The 17,724-nt window shown below is 38.7% G+C and overlaps 1 protein-coding gene, 1 long non-coding RNA gene and 1 pseudogene across 2 annotated transcripts; all 3 read right to left on the bottom strand.

The window, feature by feature from the left end:
• Nucleotides 1–558: 558 nt before the first annotated feature.
• LOC111342697 (uncharacterized) lies at nucleotides 559–6,213 on the bottom strand (annotated as a pseudogene).
• On the bottom strand, nucleotides 2,578–3,024 carry LOC148728305 (uncharacterized). Its single transcript, XR_015988532.1, has 2 exons — nucleotides 2,888–3,024; nucleotides 2,578–2,761 (listed from the first exon to the last, which is right to left on the bottom strand). It is a non-coding gene; the product is annotated as an uncharacterized LOC148728305 (long non-coding RNA).
• Nucleotides 6,214–11,411: 5,198 nt separating the features above from the next.
• On the bottom strand, nucleotides 11,412–12,767 carry LOC148728304 (uncharacterized). The gene is made up of 2 exons (XM_088724941.1): nucleotides 12,417–12,767; nucleotides 11,412–12,233 (listed from the first exon to the last, which is right to left on the bottom strand). Exons 1-2 carry the CDS (start codon nucleotides 12,765–12,767, stop codon nucleotides 11,412–11,414), a joined length of 1,173 nt encoding a protein of 390 aa, XP_088581067.1.
• Nucleotides 12,768–17,724: the final 4,957 nt, after the last annotated feature.

Below are 17,724 nucleotides of genomic sequence, written 5' to 3'. Positions count from 1 at the left end.
CAGAAGCATAGTCTCGAAGCATGCAACAAATATTTAGAAACTGACTTCTTAACCGATGATTTCTTCGTAGAGATAAAGTGGCTCAAGTAAACTTTCGCCAGTGCTTTGCACTTCGCACTCAGATATGAAACACCTAACAACGTATACATGATCATCTAATCAGCGTTCAAAATACTCCAAGACATTGCTGTTTTCAGAGTGAAGATTTCTACGAGCTTGACGAAAAAGGGATGGAATAGAGCTCTCAAAAAATTGCTCTAAATCATCAATCCTGTCACGGGCCGCCATGTTATTTTTTATCAATCTTCCGCTGACCAAATTGACAATGGGCACAATAAGCATATATATTTTTCGCGTATTTGCCCCATATTTATATCGTATTTGATCCATGCCATATATATTCCATTCATATCATATCTATTTGATCCATGACATATATATTTAACTTTTGCACTTTATCTTTGCGCCAACAATATTGTCCAATACGGCACGCCATACAAAATACGCTCTCGGCTTCTTGATTCTTTTCTTATCAAGGTTGAAAGGTATCTTGCTTCACCACCCTACTCAATTCAAGCAGAACATTGACCAATCGAAATCTGTTCTACAAATTACGTTTAAATCCAAACCAGTGCTGCGTTGGGGAAGCAGAGGAAGATGTACAACGGTGGTTTGGATTGAATTTGTGATAATTCCCAAAATTTCTCTCACCCTGAACTGCGCCTTTCTCACCATCAAAGTCACAACCCATCTCCTTACTGATTCCACTGTTAACGCTCTACGCGACCCTTGGGTTTTTCTGTTGTTTGGTATGCGCGGTACAATCACAACAGTTTATCCCCCGGATGTTGATATATTCGTACTTTATGCATAATCCATTATCACCCCAGCCAGAAAATATCTTATGACTCGTCAGCTTGGTGCGTGTGTTGTCCGTATAAAGCAGACCATCTTTTGGAAAGTTGCAAGTTACTCTCAAATGTGTGGAACGATCGGCAAGAGCCTTCGTCCTTGGCTTGGACAGGCGATATAAGTTCCAATTCCGTTTCTCTATATCCTGATTAATCGGATGATCGTAGAGAAATGCTTTTCCAATAAATACGTCGTTCTCACCGAAGGAAAATGATTGTATCAATGTCCATACAAAACTAGGTTCTGACTGGAGGTCACAGTAAACAGAAAACGGTTTATTGGCTGAGCCAAAGATTCCATAAATTCCTGATTCTGAAGCGCCATTTTCAGCGATGTCTTTGCAGCTTCTCGGATATGCAATCTTCTCGCATCGTAGACCAGTGTATGAGTCAGGACAGGTGCAGTTAAACCTGGTGCTGTGCGTATCACAAATCTCCTGACATACCCCTTCGTTGAGACAAGGATTGGTTCGACAACATCTGTTGACACAGTGAACACATGCCAGGTGAAAATTGTTCAGTGTTTGGCTGTGGAACGTGTAGGAGAAGTAAAGGAATTGGAATCTGGAAGCTACCGTCGCCGCGAAACGCGGAATACAAGAAGTGGCGAGAAGACTGGCTGAAAATAAATAAGTTACTCTATGTTAGATACTTTAACCATATAGCCTTTATACTCATTTTTGTCCATAAAATAATCATTAAAGAGCAATATTTAATATGTTTATTTAATATGTTGCAGGTTGTAGCTACCAAATTAATCTTTTGTAATAAATTACCTATTGACAAATTGTTGCAGTCTCCTAATTCTAACTATATCTGCCTTTCTTGTTCTTTGCTGGCTCTACAAATTTCCTTTCGTAGTGTTTTTGTTTTCATTTGTTTACATTGAATTTTGTGTTTCTGTATAACATCTTTGGCCAGTGAAAAACACCGTACAGTAACATATAAATGAATAATGCTGTCCAGAACATCTTTTGCAATGCTGTTATCTACCACTATGTCTGAGTCCAACAACATAGTGTTATATGCTGAGACCAATTGAACATCACAAGCTGATTTGGATTCTATCTTAGCATTGTCAATCTTCAGCTGGAGACTTCCTGAGGTCAGAATCCTAAAATTATGTTTATTCTCTTAAAAATTGTTTGAGCTTGTTTAGAAATAACCCAAAGTCCACCTCGGTTTAAAGATGAAATTAGTTTTTGACTCCCTGCAACATGCAAATCTTCTGCTTTACCAGCTTTCAGTATTGAAGCTGTTTGTTCAGTATGTGCTGTGGGATTATATACATTGTTCACCTTGCTATAAAGCTTGTGCAGAAAATATCCTCCAATATGTTGTAACCCTGCCATTTCTCTATCACACAGTTTAGTACGGATATTGGGATTTGGTGATTCATCTTTCTGTTTGCTGTGAGCTATCAAACAATCAGCCACTTTGGTACTAAGCAATGTTGCCGCATTACTTGACAACCCCACAAAAATCTTTGTTGAATTGAGGCCTATTCTTGAATAGTACTTCGAGTAGAATCGTTCTGCATTTCCAGTTTTAACCTAGCGCATATACATGGATTCTACTTCTGAGAAGCCCATATTTTATTCATTCCAGTTCGTATATCTTCGTAGCTCTTCTTTTATGCTTTGAGGGTAGATTTTTCTTGCAATTACTTTATCTCGTGCTTTGATTGATAACGCTTCGAAGTCTTCAGCAGTGAATTTGGCTTCTTGAGTCGGTTGATTTCCCCGCGCTTGTTCCTCCTTATGCTTTATTGTCTCATGTCTTTTTAATCCAGCCTTAGTCTTGCATTTATTTTGACACAACTAGCAAACAATTCCCTCTTCGTCTTGAACCTAAAAATCGAAAGACTTTCAGTAAAAAAATGTTGTTGTACTACGACCGATGCCGTTGCGAAGGGCATCAATAACTACAAAGTTTTTGGGCGAAAATAACGTTCTAAAGGCTTCTAAAAGACTTACAGAGTCAGCTGCTTCGACAAAGTGCTCTTGTATTCTTCCTCGTTCTCCAAAGTTTCCAATATGGCATCAAAATCGTAACCGAAGAAAAATAAGTTGTTCATGTCCTCCATGTTTGTTTTGGTTCTGTGCAGGGTCATTGATCACGTGACGTTCAAGCGAAGCTCAGGGGACAGACAATAGGCCGGCCCTTTGAAGTTTGCCGCGTTTCCTAACCAGTCCTCTCCACTAACTATGCTGGAATATATTTATCTCCATCCTATAACAAAGCGATACAATTTATATCAGTACTTCGTGCACATTCGCATATTCCTTAGTTGTGATTCAAATCATTTTTTCTAAGACACAGTCTAAAAGACGCATTCAATTCCCTTTGGTCTGTTACATATATACTTGCATGTACGTTTGAGCTAGCAGCTTACGATGTTTTCAGATAGAGATGTTAGGAGGGAAGGAAGGGAGAGGAGAAAGAAGATGGTTGGAAGGTAGAAGAGAAGGGAGAAAGGAAGGAGAAAGGTAGTGAGGGAATGGGAAGAGAACAATTACATAATAATAGTGATAAAGAGCAACAAAGGAAGGGAAGAGTCTGCAAGGAAAGAATGTGATGAAAGTAAATAAGGAAGGGAGGGAAGAGGAAACAAACAAGAAAAAGGCGAAAAAAAGAGCGTGTCTAGGGAGGAGAGAGTTGATCAACATGGAAGGGGGAAGAAGGATTGAATCAGGAGAGAGAGAGAGGAGGTTAATGAGTGAAGAAGATAGGAGGATTTAGATAGGGAATAAATGAAAAAATAAAGGAAGTGCTCGTTTATGGAGGGAGGAAGCAGTGAATAGCGGTCAAAGAAAGGGAGGGAGCAAAGAGGGAAAATGGGAGGGAGAATGTAGACGGATAGGAATTGAATATGGAAGGAAGAATTGTAATAAAGGAGGGACGGTTAATCGAAGAATTAAATTGATAAAAACAGGAAAGCAGGAAGGAAGGAGAGAGGTTAGGAGACAGAAACCAGCACCAAAAAAGAAGGCCCTGATTTGAAATTTTCTTTTCACCATGTAGCTCCTCACTAAATCATAATAATTTGGATATATCAACAAAGTTGAAATGGTAAATTGGCCACCGTAATGATTACAAAAGCTGACGTTTCGAGCGTTAGCCCTTCGTCGGAGCAAATAGAGGATTTGTGGGTTGTGTGTGCTTTTAAAGGCAGAAAATGGAGCTACGTTATTGGTGGGAGCATGGCAACGAGAGAAACATGAATAAATTAGTGGAATGAAAAGCGTTCGTTGATCCCTGTGGGATTTAGACTGCCGGTTTGAAAGATGAGCTTTTGTTCAAGATTTTTACGACTTTCCGTGCCACCTAAGTGCAAGGAAAGACCGCAGATTGCCATATGTTGCTTAGAATGATTAGGTAAATTAAAATGTCTAGCGACTGGTCTCGATGTGTCCTTGTCATTCCTTTCCGCGTCTCAAAGGTGTTCTCGGAATCGGTCACCTAGTCCTCTGCCTGTTTCGCCGATGTATATCTTTTTGCAATAAGTGCAAGTTATGCAATAGATGACATTGGCGGAGGTGCACGTGAAGTGATCGGTGATCTTAATGGATCGTTTAGGTCCCGATATTTTCTCAGTGTTGTGAATGAAAGGAAACGTTTTGCATCGTGCACGAGCGCATTTAAAAGTGCCTGGTTGGTCATTAGTCTGAAAAGAACTTCTGACCAAAAAATTGCCTATGTTTTTGTCGCGTAAATTCATAACCGCAGTCAATTCTTTTTACCCGGCTCTGAAATATACTTGGGAAATTTCTGACAATTCTTTATCCTTTTTAGACGTCAAAGTTTCAATTGAAGGTAACGGTTTATGCATTAGTGTGTATTACAAACCTACAGACTCGCAAAATTACTTGTTATATTCGTCTTCGCATCCATCTCACGTTAAGAATTCCATTCCTTTTTCTCAGTTTCTAAGACTTCGTCGTTTATGTAGTGATGACTCTGATTTCCACCACAAATCAGAGTCAATGTGCCAGTTCTTCGATAAACGTGGTTACCCTGTTTCCGTCGTTCAAGCGGGTTACCACCGCGCTCAACTTATTGATCGACATTCAGCACTACAAACGTCGCATAAGGAAGATTCCGACCGCATTCCATTCACTCTCACGTTTCACCCTCACAACTACTCAGTTAAATCCATCATTCTTAAAAACTTTAAATTACTTCAAAACGATCTAGAGACAAGCACTATCTTTTCGCAGCCTCCGCTCATTTCATTCAAACGCGACAAAAACATAGGCAATTTTTTGGTCAGGTTCTTTTCAGACTAATGACCAACCAGGCACTTTTAAATGCGCTCGTGCACGATGCAAAACGTTTCCTTTCATTCACAACACTGAGAAAATATCGGGACCTAAACGATCCATTAAGATCACCGATCACTTCACGTGCACCTCCGCCAATGTCATCTATTGCATAACTTGCACTTATTGCAAAAAGATATACATCGGCGAAACAGGCAGAAGACTAGGTGACCGATTCCGAGAACACCTTCGAGACGTGGAAAGGAATGACAAGGACACATCGAGACCAGTCGGTAGACATTTTAATTTACCTAATCATTCTAAGCAACATATGGCAATCTGCGGTCTTTCCTTGCAATTAGGTGGCACGGAAAGCCGTAAAAATCTTGAACAAAAGCTCATCTTTCAAACCGGCAGTCTAAATCCCACAGGGATCAACGAACGCTTTTCATTCCACTAATTTATTCATGTTTCTCTCGTTGCCATGCTCCCACCAATAACGTAGCTCCATTTTCTGCCTTTAAAAGCACACACAACCCACAAATCCTCTATTCGCTCCGACGAAGGGCTAACGCTCGAAACGTCAGCTTTTGTAATCATTACGGTGGCCAATTTGCCATTTCAACTTTGTTGATATATCCAAATTACTTCGTTACTCCCACCGACGCAGCCCCAAACAGTTTCTTTCGAAACTATCAGCCTTTATTCACTAAATCATAATAGTCTCCTCCTTGATTCCATTTCATCGCTGCTGGCTCCATGCCTTTGTTAGCATCGTTAAGCTCACATTTACTTTCTTTGAATTGAGGGAAATAATTCATGGATACACACAGGCAGTCGTCTTAGCACATCAGGTGACAGTGTGCGGCGTTATGGACTGTCAATCTTCGAAACAAATGACCCTCGAGAATGTAGTTATAGACGACATCTTCATCGACACCTAACCTGAAGTTTTGACAGGTTACGTAATCCTGTGCCATAACAGAAAGAGTCAGGTTTAGGACAAACAAGACCACTTGTAGATAACGTACAATGCCCATAGTAATAATAAAACAACTGCCGACAAAATGATTTACGCTTATTTTCTATCCACAAGGGATGGTGTCACCTGAAACGAAAAAACTATTTGGTATCACGTATATTAAATTTACCGAAGATCAGTTCACCGGCCACGAACTTTCCAGCGCGCACTGGTAAGGTTTGGGTACACTATTTGAAGGACTATGAACGTTTATTGATATCTGTGGTGATGATCGTTACCACAAAAGTCACTAATCTACTGAATTTCAAAAAGAAACTTGGACGAGAATTAAGGCATTAGCGAAATTGCGCCTAAATATACCGTGCTGAATATGAAAACAAATTAGCTGAAGACCGCTTTGAAGTTTCAAAGACAGAGAAATATGTTCGCAGTCACTATAGAATCTGTTTTAGCGCTTTAAAAAATTGTATAAAAATGAGAAACGTCACCCACCATAAATTGGTAAGAAATCTCCTTTTAACACTGAAAGGCAAGCCCTCTCTTTAAATTGATTCGAAGAGCATTTTAATGAGGTTTTATATTTCATCCAAATTATAGGGGGTCGTGATGCATTGTTTCGACACAAACGTTAGAAAAAAGCTGTATCTATTAAACAGAACAAACTTTTGAATTCGTATAGTTAATTAGATGTATTAAAAGTTTTTCAAAGTTTCAAATCTTGAGATTTTATGAACCACTGCCAATTCCTATTCCACCATTTCGAAAACCACTCTTTCTTTCAATAACTCACAAAAAGATACGAATATTTTATCTGTTCGCAGGTAGTTAAATAAATGTTTTGTTAGTTTATTCATCATTTTTTTAGTTTTTAAACATGAGAAGGATAGAAAATTGTTGATGCTTAATGCACAGTTAAGGAGTTAAGTTAGGATATTGTTTTATACGACCAATCATGTTCAACTTCTCACCGAGAAGGATGGTGGAGACCACCAGGAGACCAACGCGAAGTTAGGTTTGCATGCAAGCTTACGTAAGAAAAACTTTCATTTAAGTTTTCATCCTTTGTCACTCCGTTAATAAATTAAACTGAATGGGCTTTGTTTTAATGGTCTTCATACCCAAACGATATGATTAATTATTTTACTCTGCAAGGAAAGGAAAAACTCATTTTATCTTCTGTATACATATCGCAGTTAAATTTGAAACTGACCACATGTTTTCATCTATTTTTCATCTTTTGTTCTTGATTAGTTACTGTGGGAAGTCTTCTTAAATAATTTATGTACAATTTGATAAGAAATTGAAAATCTTTGTTCTTAACTCTGTTGCTTGCGAGGTGAAGTGCTTTGTCGTTATTTATGTTGAGTTTTGAATTTTTCCCCATTGAACTTGAAATAAAGGGTAACACTCATCCCATAAATAATTTACACAGAGAAAACTAATTCAAGATAAACACATATCTGGGAGAATGATGCGACAAGCTATTCACCAGTAGGAACGTTGATCTATCAAGACATCTGCAATCAAAAGTTATTTTGACATCTTCGGTTTTTGCTCATCCATGACATCCTTTAAAGATCCTTTGAATAAGATACTGGTTGGTAAATGGAATTGGAGAGGGAGAGAAGCGTATAAAGTTCTAAGACACTATAACAAAGCTATTCAGCTTTGTTACAGTTTTGTATTGAATCCTGATATACCTTAATAAAGGCGGCTAAGAAAACAAAGTGGAGAGGAACAAGTCCCTTTCTTCTGTCAATCATTTGCTTTGGCGAGGTAAAATGAAGACAAAAAAAAATTCAAACCTGAAGCACACTTTTAACTTTTCACAAAATGTCTCAAATCGTTTGCAAGGGTAACTGTATAGATCTATTATATGACTGTACATAGTACACATCATCCAATTGTTTGATCCGCCAGTCCATGCCAAATCTTTGAATTTTCGGGTCCAAGCCAAATCTTTGAATTTTCGGGTGGATGACGGAGCATGCTACAAATGAATTCGTGTTTTGAAAAACAACACGTACACGATAAGCGGAAGAAAGAACAATTCTTCGCTTCCAGTTTCCAACTGTTGCAGTACCTGCCGGAGAAAAATTCTTATACCACCGAGATAACTGATAATATTGAAAACACGCGATTGAACTAAGAAATCACACCATGAATTTTAAATTTCGCGCGCGATTAAATTGAAAGAGCTCAATCATTATAGTTATTATCTTTTTTTTAAAAAATTAAGTTCCCGTCTCTTTACTGGACGGATGACAATAAAATCTACAAGGAAGAGGGAAAAAATATTAGACGTGAGCGAGTCTTCGTTTGATCTGAAAACAACCTTTTCGCAACACCAAAACTATCCTCGAGACCTTCGATTTTCCATATTTAGTAGTTTACTATTGCAAAGGCAGACTGATATTCTGACCAAAAAAATCGCGTTTTCCTCATCCAATCGATGCACTTTTCAGCTACAAAGAGTAGTTTTCTTTTGCCTTGACTTTCATACCATCATTTTTTCTTCAGCTTTCCCCATGATGAATTATCATCTCAGATTCTACCGAGCGTTTCTTGGTCGTTTTAACGGGTTCACCACGGGTTTAATGTTAAAGCTGATCTGGTAAATTATAAATTACTGTAAAAATAAATGCGTAAATACCCACATAATGTTGGGTTCTGATTGGTTTACAAAAGAGAGAAAACATATTTCAACGAAGTGCATTGCTCTCGGGTGTATTTCTCCTGGGGAGTCATTGTATCTAGTTAAAAAATTTAAAGTTTAATTCAAGTTCACTTCCTCAGGAGGAAAATGGTTAAATTTGTGGTTTTCTTTGCTTCTTTCTTGCTTCTAAAGTAAGTAAGTTTGATTTAGAAGCCAGAAAGAAGCATAAACAATTGCAATTAGCGCAATTTTGCGTCTCTGAGAGTTGTAAAGCGTTTCATAAATATCATCCACTTCTGCATGCAGTTACCTAGTAAACAGGACACGATAGAGATTCTGTCATCATTTTTAGCTTTCATAGAAATAGGCTCCCCATAATAATTATCGAAAACGCTTCCCTTTATAATTCCAGAGCCAAGATGAACTACCACTGTACACTCGAATCATCGCAACTTATCTAATCTTAAAAGACTAAAGAGATACCAAATAACTTCCTTTAACTTTAAGCTTTGACATAAACAAAACAAACTAACTAACATTGACAGAAAAAATTCCCAACTATCTATTGACTGAGTACTCTTTCATAGTTTCGTTACATGAAGCTAATTCCATTATTTTCGTAATATTCACAAGAAAACCTGTACAATTTTGTCAGTTATACTAAAGTGGATGTTCAAGCTTAAATGTTATCACGTATTTTGAGTATTTTACATTCACAGAAATTATTGAGATGACTCAGATGCCTAAAATATTTTATTGATTACTACACTTAGTTATACTGACTGATATTTCTACCTTTTTTAGCCTAAAGGGACGTATTACAAATCGGTTTTCCGGGCTGAGTTCTAGAGTGGGTCTTAATTTTGAATTCTTCTCAAAAGACCGCTTTTTCATGACTGTGTTCCTTTTTTTGACAGATAGTAATTAACAAAGAAGAAAGAGAAATTAAAAGTTCTCGCACTACGGTCAGTCTCAAAAGAGGCTTTCCTAAAGTAACATTTTGACTGAAGCCCATCGGCAAGAAAGAAGAGGCATTTTCATTATTAATCACTTTTCAACCAGATACATAAATGGTCAGAACTCGCTCTATCGACAATAGATAGAAAATGAGTTGTTTTGGACAAAGTTTAAAAAGAAGTGGACTTCTTTCGTCCTACTGTTCCCTGCGATGTACTTACATGGCTGGATAATAGATCGGTTTTCGGGTCATTCAACTGCAAATTGTCGCCTACACTCTAAATACAAATGATAAACTAACATCTTACAGTATGTAAAAAATGAAACAGCATTCAGAAGATTAAATGAAAAGTGATACTGCCCCTCCGCGGATAGCAACCAAGTCCTATACAAACACTCCCTAAAGCCATCTTGGATACACAAGAATTGCATTTAGTCTTTACCCTTGATGGTTCTAATTCTTGGAAATAATTTATTTCAACTTCTTAGACTTTTTAATTCAATTTAGGACTATGCTACATAAATTGCATGTATATGTTATGTTATCGATATAAGTTTATAAAAAGGATTAGATTTACATGTAAGGCATATTTGAACATATCCATACGGTGATTTGCGCCATTCAAGCCACAAATTATTATTACGCTACTATAATTGCACAATTTCGTTCTTTTTTTTAAGAGGGTCTCAGAAGGGTAATGGCTTTTACAGCCAACGGTTACAAATTTGGCCATTTTACTGACGGCTAACGGCTAGTATCATCATATGTCAAGCACTATCGTTTGTGTCTCTGATTGCACGAACGATGTATTTTCACCGTCGTTCGCTTCCAATCTTTAAAGTGTGTCTGTCAGTAAGAAAAAATCCCAGTATGAATGAAATGTCATCATCATGCATTGCGACTTGGTAATAAAAAACGTTCGTGTGCACTTTCCGTGGAATAATCTCTACCTACGGTCAACTTTTTTTTACGACTATCGTTTAAAAATTGCCAATTTTTCCGCCCAACGGCTATCAGATAACTCCATTGAGACCCTCTCAAAAGGACGCCAGAATTGCATTAGTTTTGCATTGATCTCCTTTCCGATTAGTTTAGAAAACTCGGACGACTCTCGCACCTAATCAATGCAAAACAAAAATCAATTACCTGTTACAACGGTTTACTTGTTTTTCTTTGAGTTCGAAATGGCTCCTGATTATCTTTTTTAATTCTGATCGGCTGTCTATGTTGTTTCGGGTTTGGCACTCGAAAATCGCTCTATCACCGTAATCTTATGGGAAGTGGTAATTCAGAGAAGCCAAAGACCTCTGTTGAATAAAAATTAAAAGCAAAAAAACAGAGTCCTTAAAAAAAATAAAATGTTATCTAATAGGCCATTTGATAGTTGTGTACTTAGCTGCAAAGCCTTTGATTTGGGAATGCGGCTGAAGGTGACATTGTTGTGTTAAAAACCAGTATCAAGTTAGCATGATAACAGAATAATTTACATTTGAAAAGCAGCAACATTTGTATCATAACAAGGTCGCCCTTAGCGTCACTTCTGTTCAAAAGGCTTGGCAACCAAGCACACAACTGTAAAATGGACTATTCTCCTGCTGATAACTGTTCTTTATTTTAGTTGGTTACTGGAACTCGGAATAGCCTATCCATGTTTAGCCCCGAACCAGTATTGTGTTGTGGAAGAATCCGAAGAAGAGCAGCTGTGATTCGTATTTATCCTCCCGGAATAATATCGTCCAAAATTATTTTCGTTGTGAACTGCTCCAGGTGATCCATCAAAATCGCATCCTTTATCTTTGCTTTTAAAACTGTTTACTAACCAACCACCACTAAATTCCATCCTTGTGTAGGCGGTGCAATCAGAACAGTTAATTCCACGGACGTTGATATACTCAAACACTTTGCAACCTCCACCCCAGTTACCAAATATGTCATGACCCGCCAGAACAGCGCGTGCGTAGTCCTTATACTGCAGGCCATTAGCGGGAAAGTTGCACGTCACTCTCAGATGTGTGGAGTAATTGGCAACAGACAGCATATGCGATAAAGACAGACGGTAAGAGTTCCAATCTTGTTCATTGTTATTGTCATTCACAGGAAAATCCGTACCAAACCCTTTATCCTTATATATATCCTTATTTGCTATGGAGAACGACTGTATCAATGCCCATACAAAGCCAGGTTGTGACTGCAAGTCACAGTAAACAGAAAACAATTCATTTGCTGAATTCAAGATATTGTATTTTCCTGATGACGAGGCTTCGTTTCTGGCGATGTCTTTGCAGCTCCTTGGATCTTTAACCTGACCACAACGCTCACCAGCGTATTCGTTAGAACAGGTGCAGTTAAACCTTGGGCTGTGATTGTCACAGATCTCCTGACACACTCCTCCGTTGAGGCAGGGATTCTGGCTGCAGCATTTATTAACACAGCGATTTATCCCTGGAATGTAGTTTCCTCCACCCTAATTGAATTTAAAATGAACTTTTTTTCTTCAACTATTCTTAGGCAAAAGTAAAGTTCAGCGTTGGAGGCGTTCATAATCGGTATTGGGGAAGGGGGAGGAGAGACGTACACAAAAAAGTAAAACAACTGCAACTAAGGCGACTCTATCAACCAGAAATGATACCATCTTTCACACTCTCACCTTTACCTTGTAGCTCCTCACCAAATCATAATAAATTCCTTCCTGCCTCCATTTCAATGCCGCAGGCTTCATGTCTTTGTTAGCATCGTTGAGCTCACAGTTATTTTCTTGGGACTGAGGGAAATAATTCATGGAAACGCACAGGCAGTTATCTTTGCACTTTACGTGACAATGGGCGGCGCTGCGGACTTTCAATCTTTGAAACACGTGACCCTCAAGAATATGATTATAGACGACGTCTTCATCGATTGCAAACCTGAAATTTTGACAATTTACTTTTGGTTGCGCCTCATTGGTGCGAGTGAGCCGAGATACCAACAAAAACGCTTGTAGATGGCGAAGAACACTCATGGTGGACCTTAATACGTACAAATAAGATGGACACCTTCATTAAATAACTATCCCAAGGCATTTAAAATTTAAATAGAGGAAGGAGAGTCTGGCCGCGTGATTAAGAAGCAAAAATCTTCTTAATCCTTATTCCCTCCAAGTTATTCCAGTAGGCTCTGTAATTTGTATCCCTTATGATTATATGGTTTACTGAATAAATTTTCAAATCTGATTGGTTCCTTGAACGATGCTATAAGTAGCTGGAACATTACATCAAGTGACTCGTAAAAAAAAAAATTAATAATTACAATTAAAAAAAATACCAGAGTCTAGTAAAGTTTTTAGCGCATCTGATTAAGAATGGCTCGTAAGACGCGCATCAATCATTAAGGGACCTAACGCAGGAAGTAATCCATAAAAATATGAGCATACTTGAATGTGTCCTACATAGCTTTTGACCCACTCTTCAGCACAATTTGCGAAGGTGTTGTTTAGTGCTAAGAGGCAGCAAAAAAAATTACTGTCGAGGTTTCTGTTCTCAGATTACGCATGTTTTATGATCCCATGTCGCCTTTTTCCAGACGATAGCTATGAAAAGTACATTGTGTCGAAACGCAAGTGAGACCTATTATTCTTCTCATGAGATCATTTGTTTCGCTACTTTTTTACTACCATAGCAGTTCTTCTTTCAAAGACCCGAGCCGAGTCGTGCTCTGAGGGAGAAAACTGCTGGTCTTTTTAGCATTCGTTGATTGTGGTTTCGAAAGCTTAATACTAATGTATGTAAGTTCTCTGATTCGAAAGGAGAATATTTTTTTGGAGCGGTCATGATCTCCAAAAAAAGCAAAAGACGAAATTAATTACAATCTCAGCATCAAAATTAACAAAAGCCAAAGTAAGCAATCCCATTTTAAACTTTACTCTCTCTTGAAAAAAAGAAAAATAATCAAGGGCTAAATAAAGGTGTAAGCCTATTTGAAAAATGATAAAAACATTCTATTCTTGATCTGCAGTTAGAACTAAGTCCCGCAGACTTCGCCATTCAGGCCGCTATTTGCGGTTTGCCAATTAACTAGCATAGTGGTCGAACACGGAGTAGTCACCAATCGTGAACTCAGTCTTCTGAACGCAAATAAGACTTTGACCCGTTAAAGTGATTACGTAATGCCTAACGAAAATACTGTCCCCATTTCTCTGTGGTTGTGTTATCTCTAGGACAGAGACCTACCTCACAAAAGAATACCTACAAGTGGATTGAGAATATGAGGTATTAACGACACAGTAAATTAATTCTGTTGTTTCTATACCGACCAATAACTAAACGTGTCTTTATAACGAAAATAACAATTTCAGTAGTACCGGTGGTTCAATTGAACGTAGTGATGTCAATTGTCGTGAAGGTTATGGGCCGGGGCAGGATGTTGGGTATCTTCCCTATATATATGAGTTGCCCATGACCAACACAGAATCTTCAAGTGTCAGATGAAAATCACCACTGACTACATAAGCCGTGATGTTTCGAGGTTGTTTTAAGTACCAGAGTTTTACCTAGAAGCGGACTTTGTCAACGTAGGGAAAAGGCAACAAAATCATGAAAAGGTACGTGATCGTACTGAGGTCGAACACGGTTAGACGCCGCGCGAGATGTCCTGCCCCTGAACATGAATAAGATCTTGACCAGCGTTTCACATCTGTCTCTTCTTTTGACGCGAAAGTGATTACGTAACGATTATCGAGGAAGGGGCCAACCTTTTCTGGGGTTCGCCAGTCTCGATGACAGATGGACAAATGAGTTATACCAAAGTGAAATTTGAAATGGGGTACCGCAGAGTAGATTTATTTTTGTATTGCTGGTAGGAAAAATAACTTAGAATTGTACGAATGAGTCATGCCATGAGTTTGGCAAGTTACTGACTTGGAGCAATGACATCTTGTCTCTTCAATTCGCAGTAGTTCAGTACCAAACGTTCGGTTTTATTTATCGGTATGAGTATCAGATCACCGTCTGTACTTACCTCGAAAATGTCGATCGACTCATTGAACGGCTCCAGTAAAATCCTCCGAGAAAGGTTTGCGGCCAAATAGATTTTGTTTAAACTATATGTATGTCTGCCAATATCGATGCACTTGTATATTTGCAAAAAAAAAAACAAAACACGACCATGAATCAATTAAGATCATTGGTTTTGTTTAAAACGTTTAAGATGTGTAAAGACGCCCAAACAATAAAATGGATAAGATACTGCGATACCGTTAACCCAAAATTCAACCAAGAGTATTTTACAACAACAAATTTGCATCAAATAAATTCCGTCACCTTTAGGCCGTAATCAAAATTTGATCACTGCTTCAGTTTTTAAAGTCCCCGACTTTTGTGGAAAAATAAACACAATTTTCTTGTCAACATTAGCTTTCTTTCGGCTCACACTAACATTGTTTGTTTTTCTGAAGTCATTAGCCACACGCCAAGATCACTACACCACGCCATAAAAAAACAAGGTCGGTGGAACAAAGCTTGTTTGTTCCCAATCACCATTTCTAATTAAGTAGAATTGAAAACTGTAAAACATTACAATGTAGAAAATAGAACTACCAGGGGCCTCCTGGGCTTTAACAAACTCCAAGAGCACTAACAGATACAGACAACGATATTAAAAGAGGCAGCAGTGTTTGTAATGAGTAGGTCCGGAACAACAAGACTAAAACTAAAACTCACGTCATACCAACGTGCACCTGGTGTGCTAGCTAATGAAAACAGCCACTAAATTTGGTTGAAATTGTGATAATTTTTCTCCGTTACAAATCTATTCTTCGAAGGGTATTCATAACCAAGACACATTTTTGTCAATATCGACTTCGTTGTCCATCATAAATATATTTTCCCGTTCGAGCCCATCCGACGCTGTCACTAAGCGTTTTATTATTTGAACAGCAAGACAAGTACTAAAAAGATTCTGCAATAAAACCTTTTCCTTTATTTTTACCGACGAGTTTCATAATTCATTGAAAAAAGGCAACTTCTTTGATTGTGATGAAATTTTGTGGGCCGAGGCCAGGAACGTGTTCGATAATTGAGTCAGTTTGCTAGACATAACGTCTCGTAGTCACGTTCGACGCACTAAAAACTACTATAAAACGAATACAAGAATTGTAAAAACGTGTAAAATGGTATATAAAAAGTCACTTGTAAAAATGTAGCGGAATTCCAAATCGATTTCGATCAATTACGATCCTCATCAGTAGTACTCCGCCATGTTTAAAATACTCATAAATAATTGTTCATATAAGTGACTCTGAAATGTCCACACTTCTCCCAGGCTTCATGTAAGCGGTCATGATGTATCAATCACAGCTCGTGGGATTTGAAAAAAATTCCATTCGTTCTTGGAGTTCATAAGCGAGTCTTCGTTCACATTATTTATCCTCACTCCTTCAGTTATTTGTCTCAGCATCGCGTCATTGTGATAAACCCCCGTCACATCCATTCGGAACTGCTTTACCTCTCTATTGTGTTTCTCTTTACAGTGTTTCCACAATGCAGATCGTTCTTCCTTATTGTTAAGTGATTTCGTATGCTCTTTCCCTCTGGTATACGCGCTCCTGGCTGTTTCCCCTACGTATACGCTGTTACACTGGATACACTTAATCTCATACGTCACACTTTCTCTATCACACGGTCCTTTTCCACCTGTGCTACACACTGGGCAGTCTTCTCGTCCACACTGTCGCGGTTTAAATGGGTCGGACTTTTGGAGTAGTCGTTTAATGGCGATTCCGGCTTTCTCCACCACTTTAATATTGAAACCTTGCTGCTTTATTTCTATCTGGTATTCCTTCCGTAACCGTGAGTTGGGCGTAGCTGGTACAAAAATTACTGATTCATTCCCGCCGCGTTTGTACCAGTTGGATTTCCTTTCGCTCTTTTCCTTTTCTCGTTCCACCTTTCTCCACTCCTTGGGTCGATGTAACGGTCTTTCTCCTTTTCGCTCAGCTCTTTGTCTCGCTCTAAAAGCTTTGAGGGCCGAATCTACAACCTCATATCTGAATTTCTTGTTGTACCCCGAGTATTGCATTCTCAGGACCATCTCGTTAACATTCTCTACTACTCGTTCCCTCAGCCTCAGTGATCATGTATGAGTTTTATTCCAAGAGCATGGCTTCTAAGACAGTCATACATGCTAGGTCTGCCGTAAGCTGGAGTACAAAGAGAACAGTCCTGACCCAAGAAGTCCTTCGGGTCTTACTTAACTGTAGCAGATTGTTACCATGGGAACGAGTAGTAGAGAATGTTAACGAGATGGTCCTGAGAATGCAATACTCGGGGTACAACAAGAAATTCAGATATGAGGTTGTAGATTCGGCCCTCAAAGCTTTTAGAGCGAGACAAAGAGCTGAGCGAAAAGGAGAAAGACCGTTACATCGACCCAAGGAGTGGAGAAAGGTGGAACGAGAAAAGGAAAAGAGCGAAAGGAAATCCAACTGGTACAAACGCGGCGGGAATGAATCAGTAATTTTTGTACCAGCTACGCCCAACTCACGGTTACGGAAGGAATACCAGATAGAAATAAAGCAGCAAGGTTTCAATATTAAAGTGGTGGAGAAAGCCGGAATCGCCATTAAACGACTACTCCAAAAGTCCGACCCATTTAAACCGCGACAGTGTGGACGAGAAGACTGCCCAGTGTGTAGCACAGGTGGAAAAGGACCGTGTGATAGAGAAAGTGTGACGTATGAGATTAAGTGTATCCAGTGTAACAGCGTATACGTAGGGGAAACAGCCAGGAGCGCGTATACCAGAGGGAAAGAGCATACGAAATCACTTAACAATAAGGAAGAACGATCTGCATTGTGGAAACACTGTAAAGAGAAACACAATAGAGAGGTAAAGCAGTTCCGAATGGATGTGACGGGGGTTTATCACAATGACGCGATGCTGAGACAAATAACTGAAGGAGTGAGGATAAATAATGTGAACGAA

This window comes from Stylophora pistillata, chromosome 6 (assembly GCF_964205215.1).
Source record: "Stylophora pistillata chromosome 6, jaStyPist1.2, whole genome shotgun sequence".
NCBI classification, from domain to species: Eukaryota; Metazoa; Cnidaria; class Anthozoa; order Scleractinia; family Pocilloporidae; genus Stylophora; species Stylophora pistillata.
This window is presented reverse-complemented; position numbering and strand designations above follow the sequence as displayed.

Coding starts and splice junctions, on each gene's coding strand:
- LOC148728304 (XM_088724941.1), bottom strand. CDS start 12,767: ATGAGTGTTCTTCGCCATCTACAAGCGTTTTTGTTGGTATCTCGGCTC. Junction 12,234..12,416: donor TGAGGAGCTACAAGGTAAAG/GTGAGAGTGTGA, acceptor AAATTCAATTAG/GGTGGAGGAAACTACATTCC.